Source organism: Scyliorhinus torazame, chromosome 14 (assembly GCF_047496885.1).
Source record: "Scyliorhinus torazame isolate Kashiwa2021f chromosome 14, sScyTor2.1, whole genome shotgun sequence".
Taxonomy (NCBI): domain Eukaryota; kingdom Metazoa; phylum Chordata; class Chondrichthyes; order Carcharhiniformes; family Scyliorhinidae; genus Scyliorhinus; species Scyliorhinus torazame.
Window position 1 is genome coordinate 190,727,665 of NC_092720.1, and position 16,378 is coordinate 190,744,042.

General features: G+C 50.4%; 1 protein-coding gene across 3 annotated transcripts in view; it reads right to left on the reverse strand.

Moving 5' to 3' along the window:
- Positions 1–2,312: 2,312 nt before the first annotated feature.
- The window catches only part of dhx16 (DEAH (Asp-Glu-Ala-His) box polypeptide 16), a 55,603-nt gene continuing 41,537 nt past the window's right edge, over positions 2,313–16,378 (reverse strand). For all 3 annotated transcript variants that reach the window (XM_072475362.1, XM_072475361.1, XM_072475360.1), the window contains exons 19-21: positions 5,873–6,034; positions 4,964–5,137; positions 2,313–3,053 (exon numbers count right to left, since the gene is read on the reverse strand). In XM_072475362.1, coding sequence (XP_072331463.1) covers positions 2,925–3,053; positions 4,964–5,137; positions 5,873–6,034 — 465 coding nt within the window. In that variant the 3' untranslated portion in view covers positions 2,313–2,924. The remainder of the gene's footprint in view (positions 3,054–4,963; positions 5,138–5,872; positions 6,035–16,378) is intronic.

The following is a 16,378-nucleotide window of genomic DNA, read 5'->3' on the forward strand; positions in this document are numbered from 1 at the left end:
CTTCATTGCGACAATAAAGATTATATAAAAAAGTGATTGTATATGCTAATTTATTGTAATCAAATCTCAAAGAATAACTGTCTGTACCATAAATTAATCTGGGTGTTTTGGTGTCCAAATTGGAATGCAGAGAGCCCTCGCTCCAGCTTGTAAATAAAGACTAGTTTTTAAACTCCATCTGGTCTCTCATGAGAGTGAGGGTGAAGTACCCTACATCGCCATATTCAAAAAACATGCTCCTCTGGTGTCGCAACTGGTCCACCGCTGTCTTGTTGACAATAGCTCAAATTGTGTTTGCAACTTTTTCCTCCTTGCCAACAACAAGGATTGGGGCAAGTGAGTACTGGTGGTTCACCTCAAGAATGGAGTCCACCATCCTCTGCTGCTCCACCCTCGCTGTCTTCACCATGTGCATTTTGTAGGAGATAATCTACCAGCCTGAGGACTGCCTTAATGGCATCCCGCAGCGTAGATGGCGAGATTTGACTCACTTTCGAGATTTGACTCACTTTCATTAAATTTAAGATATTCCCCAATGGCGGTGGACATGCATTTACAAACCAATAACCAGCTGCAATCCCAGAACGGAGGAGACCTATCCAACACAATCGATCCGCGTGTGTACCTGATGCATGTGAGAAAAATCGTTATCACCTGGATGCAAAAAGCGACACAAATCTGCACCCCCCCCCCCCCCCCCCCCCCCCCCCCCCCCCCCCCAAACATCTGTTCCATGAAAAACAACAACAAAGCTCTGGCCACGCCTGATAGACTCAGAGATTTTGGCCTTGGGCCGATCCAGTTCAGAACACAATTTAAGTCCCCACCCTAAATAAGCTGATGCGATTCCAAATTGGGGAGGAGGTCAGCAAATAAGGACTATAATCCATATCGCCCCAGTTTGGAGCATACTCTTTCGTGGAGTGGCTGGACTCCAAAGGCTGCCGCTGGCATCATTTCTGCTGCTGAGCTCGAGAGGCCTCTGATTCCGTCGACGAACTTCTACTGTCCACCTTTTTTGGACATTTCACCTCTATAGGGCGGTCATCACATTAATTAGGTGGGATTTCAAAAGAAAATACCTCCTGAAACTAAGAGAAAAGAGCAGAAAGTGCAGTACACCTCGTGCAGACCCCTCCCCCTACATAACACCACCGGAAGTCAAGGATCATTTTGCAATAGGAGAGGGTTGTACAAAGCGAATTCCAGAGATTAGTGCTGAAGGCACAACCACAACGATTAAAATCAAGGATGCTCAGGAATGACTAGAATGAGATGAGCAGAGTTCCCGGAGGGTTGCTGGAGTTTACAGATATGGAGGAACGAGGGATTGGAGATAGTTTAAAAAAATGTTGAGAATTTAAAAACAAGGCCTTGCCTTGGGAGGGGGGGCCCTTGCGTGCGGAAGCTACAGCCTGGATTCCATCAGCAAGTCCCACTTACTTGTATACTTTGCTGATATTCACTGGCTCTGCATTCCTCAATGCATCAGCCTTCAAGTTTTCATAGTTGCCCACGAATCTCTCCAAAATCTCAATGTTCCCTTGTTGCACCCACACACTGGTCCACTGCTCGTATTAACACGCTAAGACACACTAACGATAGGCTCGTGATGGAATCCAGTGACCAGGCCCCTCAGTCCTGTCACTAAGACACACTACCGATAGGCTGCTGAGGAAATCCAGTGACCAGGTCCCTCAGTCCTGTCATTAAGCCAGGACGGCACGGCAGCGTGGTGGTGAGCACTGCTGCCTCACAGCGCCGAAAACCCTCTTTCAATCCGGCCCCGGGTCACTGTCGGTGTGGAGTTTGCACATTCTCCCCTTGTCTGCGTGGGTCTCAGCCCCACTACCCAAAGATGTGCAGGTGGATTGGCCAAGCTAAATTGCCCCTTAATTGGAAAAATATAATTGGGTACTTCAAACTTATTAGAAAAACGTTCTGTCACTAAGACACATCGACTATAGGCTGCTGAGGGAATCCTCAGGCCTCTCAGTCCCTGTCACGGTTTTTAAATATAATTTAAAGTGCCCCAATTTCTTTTCCAATCAAGAGATAATTTAGCAACCCCCTCCCCCCCCCAAACCCAAAGATGTGCAGGGTAGGTGGATTGGCCATGCTAAATTGCCCCTTAATTAGAAAACAATTATTGGGTACAGTAATTTTTTTTTTTTTAAATCTATGACACACGGAGTATAGGCTGATGAGTGAAGCAATCGATTGGAGCATTAGGAAAACCTATTACACATATTCTATGCAGGTTATAAATAATAACAAATAAAAGGCAGAAGCTTTAGCATGAAGACCAACGGTTTTCTTTTACATACAAGTGCCAAACTTTTATTTGAAACCTCAATAATGGGGCAGCTCTAGGCTGGCACAGCCATCCTGTGCTACACATGTACAAAAGTGAATTAAGTCCTGAGTGAATCAGGCACTGCTGCAGGTTGTAACTGAGTCAAGCTCTGTGGCGACTGCTCCTGGCTCCGGCCCCATAAACAACCGAGCTTTTAAAACGGTAACTTTCCCCGCTTGGTTATTTACACAAGGCCTGTGATTGGTCGCTGTGATCGCGGCATGAAGCCAAACCGGCCTGGTTATGGTGGGAGTGACCGTCGGTCACGGGCCTTCTCGGCTTGGCACTGAGCTGTCGCCGGCTGGAGTGTGGCAGATTCCTCACAGCGACGAGAATTATTCCAATTCCATCCGACCTGGGCGTCAAATGCAATCCCGGGAACGCCGATGGAACCGTATTCGAGATTGTGATTCACACGATATTCATCTGTACGTAACGAACACTCAGGAGCAGTGACACTAGTCAGCGGGTGAGGTGGAACTGCCCTGAGAGAGGGGGGGGGTGGGGGATGCCAAGGCTGACACGCAAACGGCTCACGTTTGATCCCCGCGGACCGCCGTTGCTGCCCTCAACCCAGCTCCTCCCGGGCCTTCCCCACCTTCTTGGGCATCTTCTTGCTTGCCGCGTCCTGCAGCTCTTTAGACTTGTAGTAGTGTGGGGCCACCTCCAACAGCCATCCACTGTCGATCTCGATCACCTGGGACAGAAGGGCAGGTTTGAGATGGGGCAGCACAGAGTTTAAAGGTACCCGCCACAGAGATCGAGAAGGTGGTACACTCGGTGAGGGGGTGGATGCGGTTGGGGAGAAGGGGAAACAGACTCATTACAAAACCGTAACGGCGGCAAGACCATCATCAGGCCCCATCAATAGGATGAGAAACCCAATCCCATTCGCAAGTTTGCTATCTGACAGGGTGCCAGCCCTGGACTGGGTGGGTGACGCAGTATTCCCAAACTGAGCGCTACCCGACAGGGTCGATGATGCAGTATTCCCAAACTGAGCACTACCTGACACAGATGCCAGGCCCGGGCAGCGCAAACCTCTTGGACTGAGTCAGAATGCTGTGGGTTCAGGATCCCCTGCTGTGGAAGTGGAAATATAAAAGCCTGGCCGACGCTCCCAGTGCGGTGCTGAGGGATTGCTGCACTGCCAGTACTTCTGCCTTTGCGGAAGAGACGTTAAACAGAGAGCCCTTCCTGCCCTCTCAGGGTGGCTGTAAAATACCCCAATCTGGCCACTCCTTTGAAGAGGATTGGAGTGATTTCTCTCGGGGCCATTAATTCTGCCACGACCAATGTCTTAAAAGGCAGATGTGCTGCTGCGTGATGGCGACATGTTTACTTTTGGTGTGAGTGAGAGTATAAACAGAGGATGGTTTTGATCCATCGACTTCTGGGTTATGGGCCCAGCACGCTTCCGCTGCGCCATTCTACTCCCCCAATGTCTTAAAAAACATGTATTTTCTGTCTGGCTGTTGCAGGAACATGAAGAAATAGGAGCAGGAGTAGGCCATTTTCCCCTTTTAGTCTGCTCCGTCCATCAATAGGATCATGGCTGGTCTGATTGTGGCACCAATTCCACTTTGCTGTCTGTCCCCCACCCCCCAAACCCTTGATCCCCTTTTCAATCAAAAATCTGTAACTCAGCCTTGAATATATTCAATAACCCGGCACTGCTCTCTGGGGGAGAGAATCCATAGACTAACCACCCTCAGAGACAACATTCCCCCTCCCCTCCATCTTAATTAGGAGATGCCTTATTTTGAAACTGTCTCCCCCCCCCTCCCCACAACCCCCTTCATCCTTCTCTGCATTTATGTGGTTGCCTCGGTAGGTGTGGGGGTGGGCGAGGAATGACAGGCCCAGCTGGTGATGCCCTCCAAAGGTGAATAGTTGCCACCTCTCAATGTGCTGGGTTTGCACCGGGCTACTTAGGATGAGATACAGAGTCAGCTGCACTCCTACGGTGGGGGTGGGTAAACATAGAGAGAGAGCGGGAGAGCGGGAGTGTGAGAGAGAGCGGGAGTGTGAGAGAGAGCGGGAGTGTGAGAGGGAGCGGGTGAGAGAGGGAGCGGGTGAGAGAGGGAGCGGGTGAGAGAGGGAGCGGGTGAGAGAGGGAGCGGGTGAGAGAGGGAGCGGGTGAGAGAGGGAGCGGGTGAGAGAGGGAGCGGGTGAGAGAGGGAGCGGGTGAGAGAGGGAGCGGGTGAGAGAGGGAGCGGGTGAGAGAGGGAGCGGGTGAGAGAGGGAGCGGGTGAGAGAGGGAGCGGGTGAGAGAGGGAGCGGGTGAGAGAGGGAGCGAAAGGGACCGGGAGCGAAAGGGACCGGGAGCGAAAGGGACCGGGAGCGAAAGGGACCGGGAGCGAAAGGGACCGGGAGCGAAAGGGACGGGAGCGAAAGGGACCGGGAGCGAAAGGGACCGGGAGCGAAAGGGACCGAGAGAGAGAGGGACCGAGAGAGAGAGGGACCGAGAGAGAGAGGGACCGAGAGAGAGAGGGGCCGAGGGAGAGAGGGGCCGAGGGAGAGAGGGACCGAGAGAGAGAGGGACCGAGAGAGAGGGAGAGAGCGAGTGTGTGTGGAGATGGAGAAGAGAGGGAGGGGGAAACTTACCTGTCTCATAAACTCCTTCGTGGTGAAGACAAGCTCGTGGTAGATGAGCCACCGGGGCTGTTCTTCGAACAGGCTGCTGTTTGGGTGAATATAGACCGCCTGCTGGTGCTTGACTGTCTTGTAGCCGGTGCGGGTGAGCCGGGCCGTGTGGTAGAAGAAACCGGCAGTGATGGACTTGAGGCAAAGGGGAGAAGAGTGTACGTGAGAACACTGCGTGAACTTCCAAATCCCACAAAGACACATTGTCCTCCAAAACTGGGTGCCATCACTGGGAGCCCACTGCGCAGATCAGCTAATTTTAAGGGTCAGCTCACCTAACTTCTCCTTGTCCATGAGTGTTTATTGAACTCAACATCAGACAGTGGTGAGATTCTACAGCACAGAAAGAGGCCATTCGGCCCCTACATACTTGAACTGCTCTAAGGTGTTTGCACAGAGAAACTTTATTTATAAGTGGTCTTTGAACTACATTGGGTTGCTTAATTGGAATATGTATAAATATAATTGCAGGTGTAGGGAGTAAGTTAAACTTTTTCCTTTTAATTTAGAACTGTTAAATGTAAATTCTGTTACTTTGTTGAAAATGTGATTTGTTCAGTGTTTAAATTAAAGTTTGTTTCAATATAAAAGATACTTATTAGTCAGTGTTATCACTCCTGTGGCGAAGTATCCTTTCCTCATCGTTTTACAAATTGCAAATTCTTGTCTAGAATCTTAACAACGGCCTTTTAGTGGATCTATCCAATCAGCCTCACTAATTGAGCGTCTTGAACGGCTGAATAGTCTCTTTTACTCTCACGTTCTAGACTCTACCCCCCCCAACTCTGATCATAGCTGCTGCGCTAGCCCAGCTACTTACAGCGAGGTCCTGAGGTCCAGTGAGCCACAGCTTCTAATCCACACACTTACCTTGCGGATAAGGACGTTATCGCCAGCAGACGATTTCATCTCCACCTCAATCCTCTCCATCAGACCTTCGAGCTGCTCACGGACATCCCGGGCTCTCCGCATGGAACGAAACTGAATGAAGTTCTCGTAACACCACTGTGTTGAATAGGCGCTTTCAACCCACTTCAGTGTGGGGGTGAAGGGGGGGGGGGGGAGAAGAAAGGGAATGAAAGGTTTACACAACCCCAGAATATAAACAGACTTACACAGTCCCCAAAAGCAGGGAGTTAGACAGACCCTGAATACCAAGTGCGAGGTCTTGCACTTTGGAAAAAAGAATAGAGGCATGGACTATTTTCTAAACTGTGACAAAACTCTTAATGCTGAAGTGCAAAGGGACTTGGGAGTCCTAGTCCAGGATTCTCTAAAGGTAAACTTGCAGGTTGAGTCCGTAATTAAGAAAGCAAATGCAATTTGTCATTTATCTCAAGAGGCTTGGAATATAAAAGCAGGGATGTACTTCTGAAGCTTTATAAAGCACTAGTTAGGCCCCATTTAAATACGGTGAGCAATTTTGGGCCCCACACCTCAGGAAGGACATACTGGCACTGGAGCAGGTCCAGCGGAGATTCACACGGATGATCCCAGGAATGGTAGGCCTAACATACGATGAACGTCTGAGTATCCTGGGATTATATTCATTGGAGTTTAGGAGGTTGAGGGGAGATCTAATAGAAACTTACAAGATAATGAATGGCTTAGATAGGGTGGATGTAGGGAAGTTGTTTCCATTAGCAGGGGAGACTAGGATCCGGGGGCACAGCCTTAGAATAAAAGGGAGACACTTTAGAACAGAGATGAGGAGAAATATCTTCAGCCAAAGAGTGGTGGGTCTGTGGAATTCATTGCCACAGAGGGCGGTGGAGGCCGGGACGTTGAGTGTCTTTAAGACAGAAGTTGATAGAGACTTCCGGTTGCGGCGATGCCTTGCTAGCCGCACGTTTCGGCAGGTCCAGCTCCGACGGACCTTCGGGCTCTTTTAACAGCCCCAACGGGAAATTTTTGGGCGACGCAACCCGGTGTGGGGTGAGTGAGTAGGGAGTCCCCCCCCCCCCAACGAAGGAGGAAAATATCGGCGGCGGCGGCTGCAGCGCGAGGAATCGTCGACGAAAGGGACAGAAAGGGAGAAGACACAAGATGGCGGCGGAGAAAGCTCAGGCGACATGGGGGCCCGAGCAAGACGAATTTTTGAGATGGTGTGTGGAGCTACTAAAGAGGGAGGTGCTGACCCCGATGCTACAGGCAATTGAGGGGCTCAAGGAGGCACAAAGGACCCAGGGGACAGAGCTCCGCGTGGTGGAGCAGAAGGTGACGGATAATGAGGACGAGATCCTGGGCCTGGCGGTCAAAACACAGACGCACGAGGCACTCTATAAAAAGTGTATTGAAAGGATCAAGGCCCTAGAAAACAGAGCGCGAAGGAAGAACCTTCGGATACTGGGTCTCCCTGAGGGAGTGGAAGGAGCGGACTGTGGAGCTTATGTAAGTACGATGCTGAGCTCATTGATGGGTGCTGAGGCCCCTGCGGGCCCCTTGGAGGTGGAGTGGGCACATCGGATCCCGGCGAGAAGACCAAAAGCGGGAGAACCACCCAAGGCGACAATCGTGCGATTTCACCGCCTTAAAGATAGAGAAGAGGTCCTGAGATGGGCTAAAAAGGTGCGGAGTAGCAGATGGGAGAATGCAGTGGTACGGGTGTACCAGGATTGGAATGCGGAGGTGGTGAGAAGGAGGGCGAGTTTTAACCGAGCCAAGGAGGTGTTACACAAAAAGGTGAAGTTCGGGATGCTGCAGCCGGCACGACTTTGGGTCACGTACCAGGAGAGACACCATTATTTCGATACGGCGGAAGAAGCATGGACCATTATTAAAGAGGAGAAATTGGATCGGAACTGAGGGACTGATACTGTAGGGAAGGTTATTGTTATTGTTATGGTTGATGTAAATAGAGAAGTAAATTGGGATGGGGGAGACACGAGGAAATGTGGGCGCCGGTGAGGGGGGGAAAGAAGGGACATAGGCGGAGAATGAGGAATGGGAGGGGGAGAGGAAAGGGAGCTGCGCCACAAGAGGCGGGTCAGATAAAGGGATGTTCCCGCGCCAGAAAGATTATGGCGGGAAGACAGGCGCAAGGCGGATGGGAGTTCCCCACACGGGGGGGTCAAGGAGTGAACAGGAGTAGCCGGGGTCAGTTGACCAAGTACTTGGGGTTACTTGCGGAAGTAATATGGGGGGAGCAATCACGCGAGAAAGGGATCTAGCGGGGGGGGGGGGGGGGGGGGGGGGGGAGACAACTGGGTTGCTGCTGCGGAAATCAAAAAGGAAGTGGCTAAAGAGTGGGTGGACGGGGATGGAATGCGATGCCTGGGGAGCAAGTGGGAGCGCGGAGGCGGGATATGGGACTGGCCTAGAGAAGGTGATGGCTAGTCGACACGGGAGGGGGGCAGGTAGCCCCCTAGTGAGGCTGATCACGTGGAACGTGAGAGGCCTGAGCGGACCGATTAAAAGGGCCCGAGTGCTCGCGCATTTGAAAGGACTAAGGGCAGACGTGGCTATGCTCCAAGAGACGCACCTGAAGGTGGCGGACCAAGTTAGGTTAAGGAAAGGATGGGTGGGACAGGTGTTCCACTCAGGACTAGATGCAAAGAATAGAGGGGTGGCCATATTGGTGGGGAAACGGGTAGCATTTGAAGCAAAGAACATCGTAGCAGATAGCGGAGGTAGATATGTAATGGTGAGTGGCAGGCTGGAGGGAATGGAGGTCGTGTTGGTTAATGTATATGCCCCGAATTGGGACGATGCGGGATTTATGAGACGGATGCTGGGTCGTATACCGGACCTGGAGGTAGGAAACTTGATATTGGGAGGGAACTTCAATACCGTGCTGGACCCGGGGCTAGATAGATCCAGCTCAAAGACCGGAAGAAGGCCGGCAGCGGCCAAGGTGCTCAAGGAGTTTATGGACCAAATGGGGGGAGTGGATCCATGGCGATTTCTTAGACCGAGGGCCAGGGAGTTCTCCTTCTTCTCCCATGTCCATAAAGTGTACTCCCGGATAGATTTTTTTGTTTTGGGAAGGTCGTTGATCTCAAGGGTGGAAGAAGCTGAGTATTCAGCCATAGCGGTTTCGGACCATGCCCCACACTGGGTGGACCTGGAACTAGGAGAGGAAAGGGAGCAGAGAGCACTCTGGCGATTAGATGTGGGATTGATGGCGGACGAGGGAGTGTGTGGAAGAGTGCGGGGGTGTATTGAGAGATACCTGGAGGTCAATGACGATGGGGAGGTCCGTGTGGGAGTGGTATGGGAAGCACTAAAAGCGGTGGTCAGAGGAGAGCTGATCTCCATTGGGGCCCACAAAGGGAAAACAGACGCCAAGGAAAGGGAAAGATTACTAGGGGAGATTTTAAGGGTGGATAGGGAATTTGCAGAGACCCCGGAGGAGGGACTGTACAGGGAGAGGAGACGACTCCAGACGGAGTTTGACCTCCTGACCACCAGAAAGGCGGAGGTGCTGTGGAGGAAGGCACAGGGGAGGAGGTATGAATATGGGGAAAAGGCTAGTCGCCTGCTGGCTCATCAGTTGCGAAAGAGGACAGCGGCGAGGGAGGTAGGGGGAATTAGAGACGAAAAGGGAGCCACGGTGCGAAGAGCAGGGAAGATAAATGAGGTGTTCAAGACCTTTTATGAGGGACTGTATAGGTCCCAACCCCCAGAGGGAGAGGAGGGGATGCGGCAGTTCCTGGATCAATTGAGGTTCCCGAGGGTGGAGGAGCAGGAGGTGGAAGGCCTGGGGCACTGATTGGGGTGGACGAGGTTATTAAGGGGCTGGGGAACATGCAAGCAGGGAAGGCTCCGGGACCAGACGGGTTCCCGGTGGAATTTTATAGAAAATATGTGGGCTTGTTGGCCCCGTTGTTGGTGAGGACGTTCAATGAGGCCAGGGAAGGAGGGACTTTACCCCCAACAATGTCGGAGGCGACGATATCGCTAATTTTGAAAAGGGATAAAGATCCGTTGCAGTGCGGGTCCTATAGACCTATTTCATTATTGAATGTGGACGCCAAATTGCTGGCAAAGGTACTGGCATCGAGGATAGAGGACTGTGTCCCGGGGGTGGTGCACGAAGACCAGACAGGGTTCATAAAAGGGAGACAACTGAATGTTAACGTGCGACGACTATTAGGGGTGATAATGATGCCCCCAGTGGAGGGGGAGGCAGAGATAGTGGCGGCAATGGATGCAGAGAAGGCATTTGATAGGGTGGAGTGGGAGTATTTATGGGAGGTGTCAAGGAGGTTTGGGTTCGGGAACGGGTTTATTAGCTGGGTCAAGCTTCTTTATGGGGCCCCAACGGCAAGTGTAGTCATGGGTCGGCAAAGATCGGAGTATTTCCGATTATATAGGGGAACAAGACAGGGATGCCCGCTGTCTCCACTGTTGTTCGCGTTGGCAATTGAACCTCTGGCCATGGCGTTGAGAGACTCCAGGAAATGGAGAGGGGTGATTAGAGGGGGAGAAGAACACCGAGTCTCGCTATACGCGGATGACCTACTGTTGTATGTGTCGGACCCAGCCGGGGGGGGGGGGGGGGGTGATAGAGGTTATGCGGATGTTGAGGGAGTTCGGAGATTTCTCGGGATATAGGCTCAACATGGGGAAGAGTGAACTATTTGTGATACACCCAGGGGACCAGAGTAGAGAGATAGAAGGCCTGCCTCTAAGGAAAGTGGAAAGAAACTTCCGATACCTGGGGATTCAGATCGCTAGGAGCTGGGGAACCTTGCACAGACTTAATCTGACACGATTGGTAGAACAAATGGAGGAGGACTTCAAGAGGTGGGACATGCAGCCTCTGTCGTTGGCGGGCAGAGTGCAGGCAATTAAGATGATGGTCCTCCCGAGGTTCTTATTTGTATTTCAATGTCTCCCTATACTAATCACCAAGACCTTTTTCAAAAAAATAGACAGGAGCATCACGAGCTTCGTGTGGGCAGGGAAAGTCCCGAGGGTAAGGAGGGGGTTCCTACAACGTAGCAGGGACAGAGGAGGATTGGCACTACCGAATTTGGGCGACTATTATTGGGCCGCCAATGTGGCGATGATTCGTAAATGGATGATGGAGGGAGAGGGAGCGGCATGGAAAAGACTGGAGAGAAAGTCCTGTAAAGGGACGAGCTTAGAGGCGCTGGTGGCGGCGCCGCTACCGTTCTCACCAAAAAGGTTTACCACGAACTCGGTGGTGGCAGCAACATTGAATATCTGGGGACAATGGAGGCGACAGAGAGGTGTGCGGGGAGCCCTGGTGGGGTCCCCAATCAGGAACAACCATAGGTTTGCCCCAGGAAGAATGGATGGAGGATTTCAGAGCGGACACCAGTTGGGAATTAGGAGGGTGGGAGATTTATTTATAGATGGGACGTTTGCGAGCTTGGGAGCATTGGAGGAAAAGTATAAGTTGCCCCAGGGAAACTTCCTTAGATATATGCAGGTGAGGGCGTTCACTAGACAACAGGTGAGGGAATTTCCACTGCTCCCGGTACAGGGGATTCAGGACAGAGTGCTTTCGGGGGTGTGGGTCGCAGAGGGCAAGGTGTCAGAGATATACCGAGAGATGAGGGAAGAGGGGGAGGAGTTGGTGGGCGAACTAAAAGGAAAGTGGGAAGAGGAGCTAGGGGAGGAGATAGAGGAGGGTATGTGGGCTGATGCCCTAAGCAGGGTAAATTCCTCTTCCTCATGCGCCAGGCTTAGCCTGATTCAATTTAAGGTGCTACATAGAGCACACATGACGGGAGCAAGACTGAGCAGGTTCTTTGGAGTGGAGGACAAGTGTGGGAGGTGCGGCGGAAGCCCGGCTAACCACGCACATATGTTTTGGTCGTGCCCGGCACTGGAGGGGTATTGGAAGGGAGTGACGGGAGTGATTTCTAAGGTGGTGAAGGCCCAGGTCAAACCAGGCTGGGGGCTAGCTCTATTTGGAGTTGCGGATGAGCCGGGAGTGCAGGAGGCGAAAGAGGCCGACGTTGTGGCCTTTGCGTCCCTAGTAGCCCGGCGCAGGATTCTACTCATGTGGAAGGAGGCGAAACCCCCCGGACTGGAGGCCTGGGTAAACGATATGGCAGGGTTCATAAAACTGGAGCGGATAAAGTTTGCCCTGAGAGGATCGGCTCAAGGGTTCACCAGGCGGTGGCAGCCATTCCTCGACTACCTAGAGGAACGTTAGAGGGAAGACAGATGACCAGCAGCAGCAGCCCGGGGGGGGGGGGGGGGGGGGCGGAAGTTTTAGTTTATGTTAAATGATTAGATTACCATGTTGATTAGCCATTTGTTTATTGTTAAACTTTCTTTACTGTTATGTTTGTTCTGTAAGGGGAAAAAAATTTTGATCGAAAAAAATTCAATAAAACATATTTTTTTTTAAAAGACAGAAGTTGATGAATTCTTGATTTCTCGAGGAATTAAGGGCTATGGAGAGAGAGCGGGTAAATGGAGTTGAAATCAGCCATGATTGAATGGTGGAGTGGACTCGATGAGCCGAATGGCTTTACTTCCGCTCCTATGTCTTATGGTCTTAATACCAAGGGTCACACAATCCCATAGCACAGGGAGAGTTACACAGTCCAATAATACAGAGAGTGTTACAGTCCCATGAACAATGAGTTACACAGTTCCTGAATACAGAGTTACACGGTCCTGAATACAGAGAGAGTTACACAGTTTCTGAATACAGGGAGAATTACACAGTCCCTGAATACAGAGAGTTACACAGTCCCTGAATGCAGAGAGTGTTACAGTCCTGAATGCAGACAGTTACACAGCTCCTGGATACAGGGAGAATTACACAGTCCCTGAATGCAGAGAGTTACACAGTCCCTGAATAGTGTTACACAGTCTCTGAATAGTGTTACACAGTCCCTGAATAGTGCTACACAGTCCCTGAATAGTGTTACACAGTCCCTGAATAGTGTTACACAGCTCCTGAATACAGAGTGTTACACAGCCCCTGAATAGAGAGAGTTACACAGCTCCTGAATACAGGGAGAATTACACAGTCCCTGAATACAGAGAGTTACAGAGTCCCTGAATACAGGGAGAGTTACACAGTCCCTGAATGCAGAGAGAGTTACACAGTCCCTGAATACAGAGAGTTACACAGCTCCTGAATACAGAGATAATTACACAGTCCCTGAATGCAGAGAGAGTTACACAGTCCCTGAATGCAGAGAGAGTTACACAGTCCCTGAATGCAGAGAGTTACACAGTCCCTGAATACAGGGAGTGTTACACAGTCCCTGAATGAATAGAGAGTCACACAGTCCTGAATACAGAGAGTTACACAGTCCCTGAATACAGGGAGTTACACAGTCCCTGAATAGTGTGTTACACAGTCCCTGAATACAGGGAGAGTTACACAGTCCCTGAATACAGAGTGTTACACAGTCCCTGAATACAGAGTGTTACACAGTCCCTGAATACAGAATGTTACACAGTCCCTGAATACAGAATGTTACACAGTCCCTGAATACAGAGAATTACACAGTCCCTGAATGCAGAGGGAGTTACACAGTTCCTGAATACAGAGTGTTACACCGTCCCCGAATACAGAGTTACGCAGTCCCTCAATGCAGAGAGTTACGCAGTCCCTGAATACAGAGTGTTACACAGTCCCTGAATACAGAGAATTACACAGTCCCTGAATGCAGAGAGAGTTACACAGTCCCTGAATGAAGAGAGAGTCACACAGTCCTGAATACAGGGAGTTACACAGTCCCTGAATACAGAGTGTTACACAGTTCCTGAATATAGGGAGTTACACGGTCCCTGAATGCAGAGTTACACAGTCCCTGAATACAGGGAGAGTTACACAGTCCCTGAAAACAGGGAGAGTTACACAGTCCCTGAAAACAGGGAGAGTTACACAGTCCCTGAAAACAGGGAGAGTTACACAGTCCCTGAAAACTGGGAGAGTTACACAGTCCCTGAAAACTGGGAGAGTTACACAGTCCCTGAAAACAGGGAGTTACACAGTCCCTGAAAACAGGGCGTTACACAGTCCCTGAAAACAGGGAGTTACACAGTCCCTGAAAACAGGGCGTTACACAGTCCTGAATGAAGAGAGAGTCACACAGTCCTGAATGCAGAGTGTTACAGTCCCTGAATACAGAGTGTTACACAGTCCCTGAGTACAGAGTGTTACACAGTCCGAGTACAGAGGGAGCTACACAGTTCCTGAATACAGAGTGTTACACAGTCCCTGAATACAGAGAGTTACACAGTCCCTGAATGCAGAGAGTTACACAGTCCCTGAATGCAGAGAGAGTTACACAGTCCCTGAATGCAGAGAGCGTTACAGTCCCTGAATGCAGAGAGAGTTACACAGTCCCTGAATGCAGAGAGTTACACAGTCCCCGAATACAGAGAGTGTTACACAGTCCCCGAATACAGTGTTACACAGTCCCCGAATACAGAGTTACGCAGTCCCTGAATACAGAGTTACGCAGTCCCTGAATACAGAGTTACGCAGTCCCTGAATGCAGAGAGTTACACAGTCGAGTTACACAGTCCCTGAATGCAGAGTTACACAGTCCCTGAATGCAGAGAGTTACACAGTCCCGGAATGCAGAGTTACACAGTCCCTGAATGCAGAGTTACACAGTCCCTGAATGCAGAGAGTTACACAGTCCCTGAATGCAGAGTTACACAGTCCCTGAATGCAGAGAGTTACACAGTCCCTGAATACAGAGAGAGTTACACAGTCCCTGAATACAGAGAGAGTTACACAGTCCCTGAATGCAGAGAGAGTTACACAGTCCCTGAATGAAGAGAGTCACACAGTCCTGAATACAGGGAGTTACACAGTCCCTGAATACAGAGTGTTACACAGTTCCTGAATATAGGGAGTTACACGGTCCCTGAATGCAGAGAGTTACACAGTCCCTGAATACAGGGAGAGTTACACAGTCCCTGAAAACAGGGAGAGTTACACAGTCCCTGAAAACAGGGAGAGTTACACAGTCCCTGAAAACAGGGAGAGTTACACAGTCCCTGAAAACAGGGAGAGTTACACAGTCCCTGAAAACAGGGAGTTACACAGTCCCTGAAAACAGGGAGTTACACAGTCCCTGAAAACAGGGAGTTACACAGTCCCTGAAAACAGGGAGTTACACAGTCCCTGAAAACAGGGAGTTACACAGTCCTGAATGAAGAGAGAGTCACACAGTCCTGAATGCAGAGTGTTACAGTCCCTGAATACAGAGTGTTACACAGTCCCTGAGTACAGAGTGTTACACAGTCCCTGAATGCAGAGGGAGTTACACAGTTCCTGAATACAGAGTGTTACACAGTCCCTGAATACAGAGAGTTACGCAGTCCCTGAATGCAGAGAGTTACACAGTCCCTGAATGCAGAGAGTTACACAGTCCCTGAATGCAGAGAGTTACACAGTCCCTGAATGCAGAGAGTTACACAGTCCCTGAATACAGAGAGAGTTACACAGTCCCTGAATGCAGAGAGAGTTACACAGTCCCTGAATGAAGAGAGAGTCACACAGTCCTGAATACAGGGAGTTACACAGTCCCTGAATACAGAGTGTTACACAGTTCCTGAATATAGGGAGTTACACGGTCCCTGAATGCAGAGAGTTACACAGTCCCTGAATACAGGGAGAGTTACACAGTCCCTGAAAACAGGGAGAGTTACACAGTCCCTGAAAACAGGGAGAGTTACACAGTCCCTGAAAACAGGGAGAGTTACACAGTCCCTGAAAACAGGGAGTTACACAGTCCTGAATGAAGAGAGTCACACAGTCCTGAATGCAGAGTGTTACAGTCCCGGAATACAGAGTGTTACACAGTCCCTGAGTACAGAGTGTTACACAGTCCCTGAATGCAGAGGGAGTTACACAGTTCCTGAATACAGAGTGTTACACAGTCCCTGAATACAGAGAGTTACGCAGTCCCTGAATGCAGAGAGTTACACAGTCCCTGAATGCAGAGAGTTACACAGTCCCTGAATGCAGAGAGTTACACAGTCCCTGAATGCAGAGATCGTTACAGTCCCTGAATGCAGAGAGAGTTACACAGTCCCTGAATGCAGAGAGTTAGAGTCCCCGAATACAGAGAGTGTTACACAGTCCCCGAATACAGTGTTACACAGTCCCCGAATACAGAGTTACGCAGTCCCTGAATACAGAGTTACGCAGTCCCTGAATGCAGAGAGTTACACAGTCGAGTTACACAGTCCCTGAATGCAGAGTTACACAGTCGAGTTACACAGTCCCTGAATGCAGAGTTACACAGTCCCTGAATGCAGAGAGTTACACAGTCCCGGAATGCAGAGTTACACAGTCCCTGAATGCAGAGTTACACAGTCCCTGAATGCAGAGAGTTACACAGTCCCTGAATGCAGAGAGTTACACAGTCCCTGAATGCAGAGAGTTACACGGTCCCTGAATACAGAGAGAGTTAC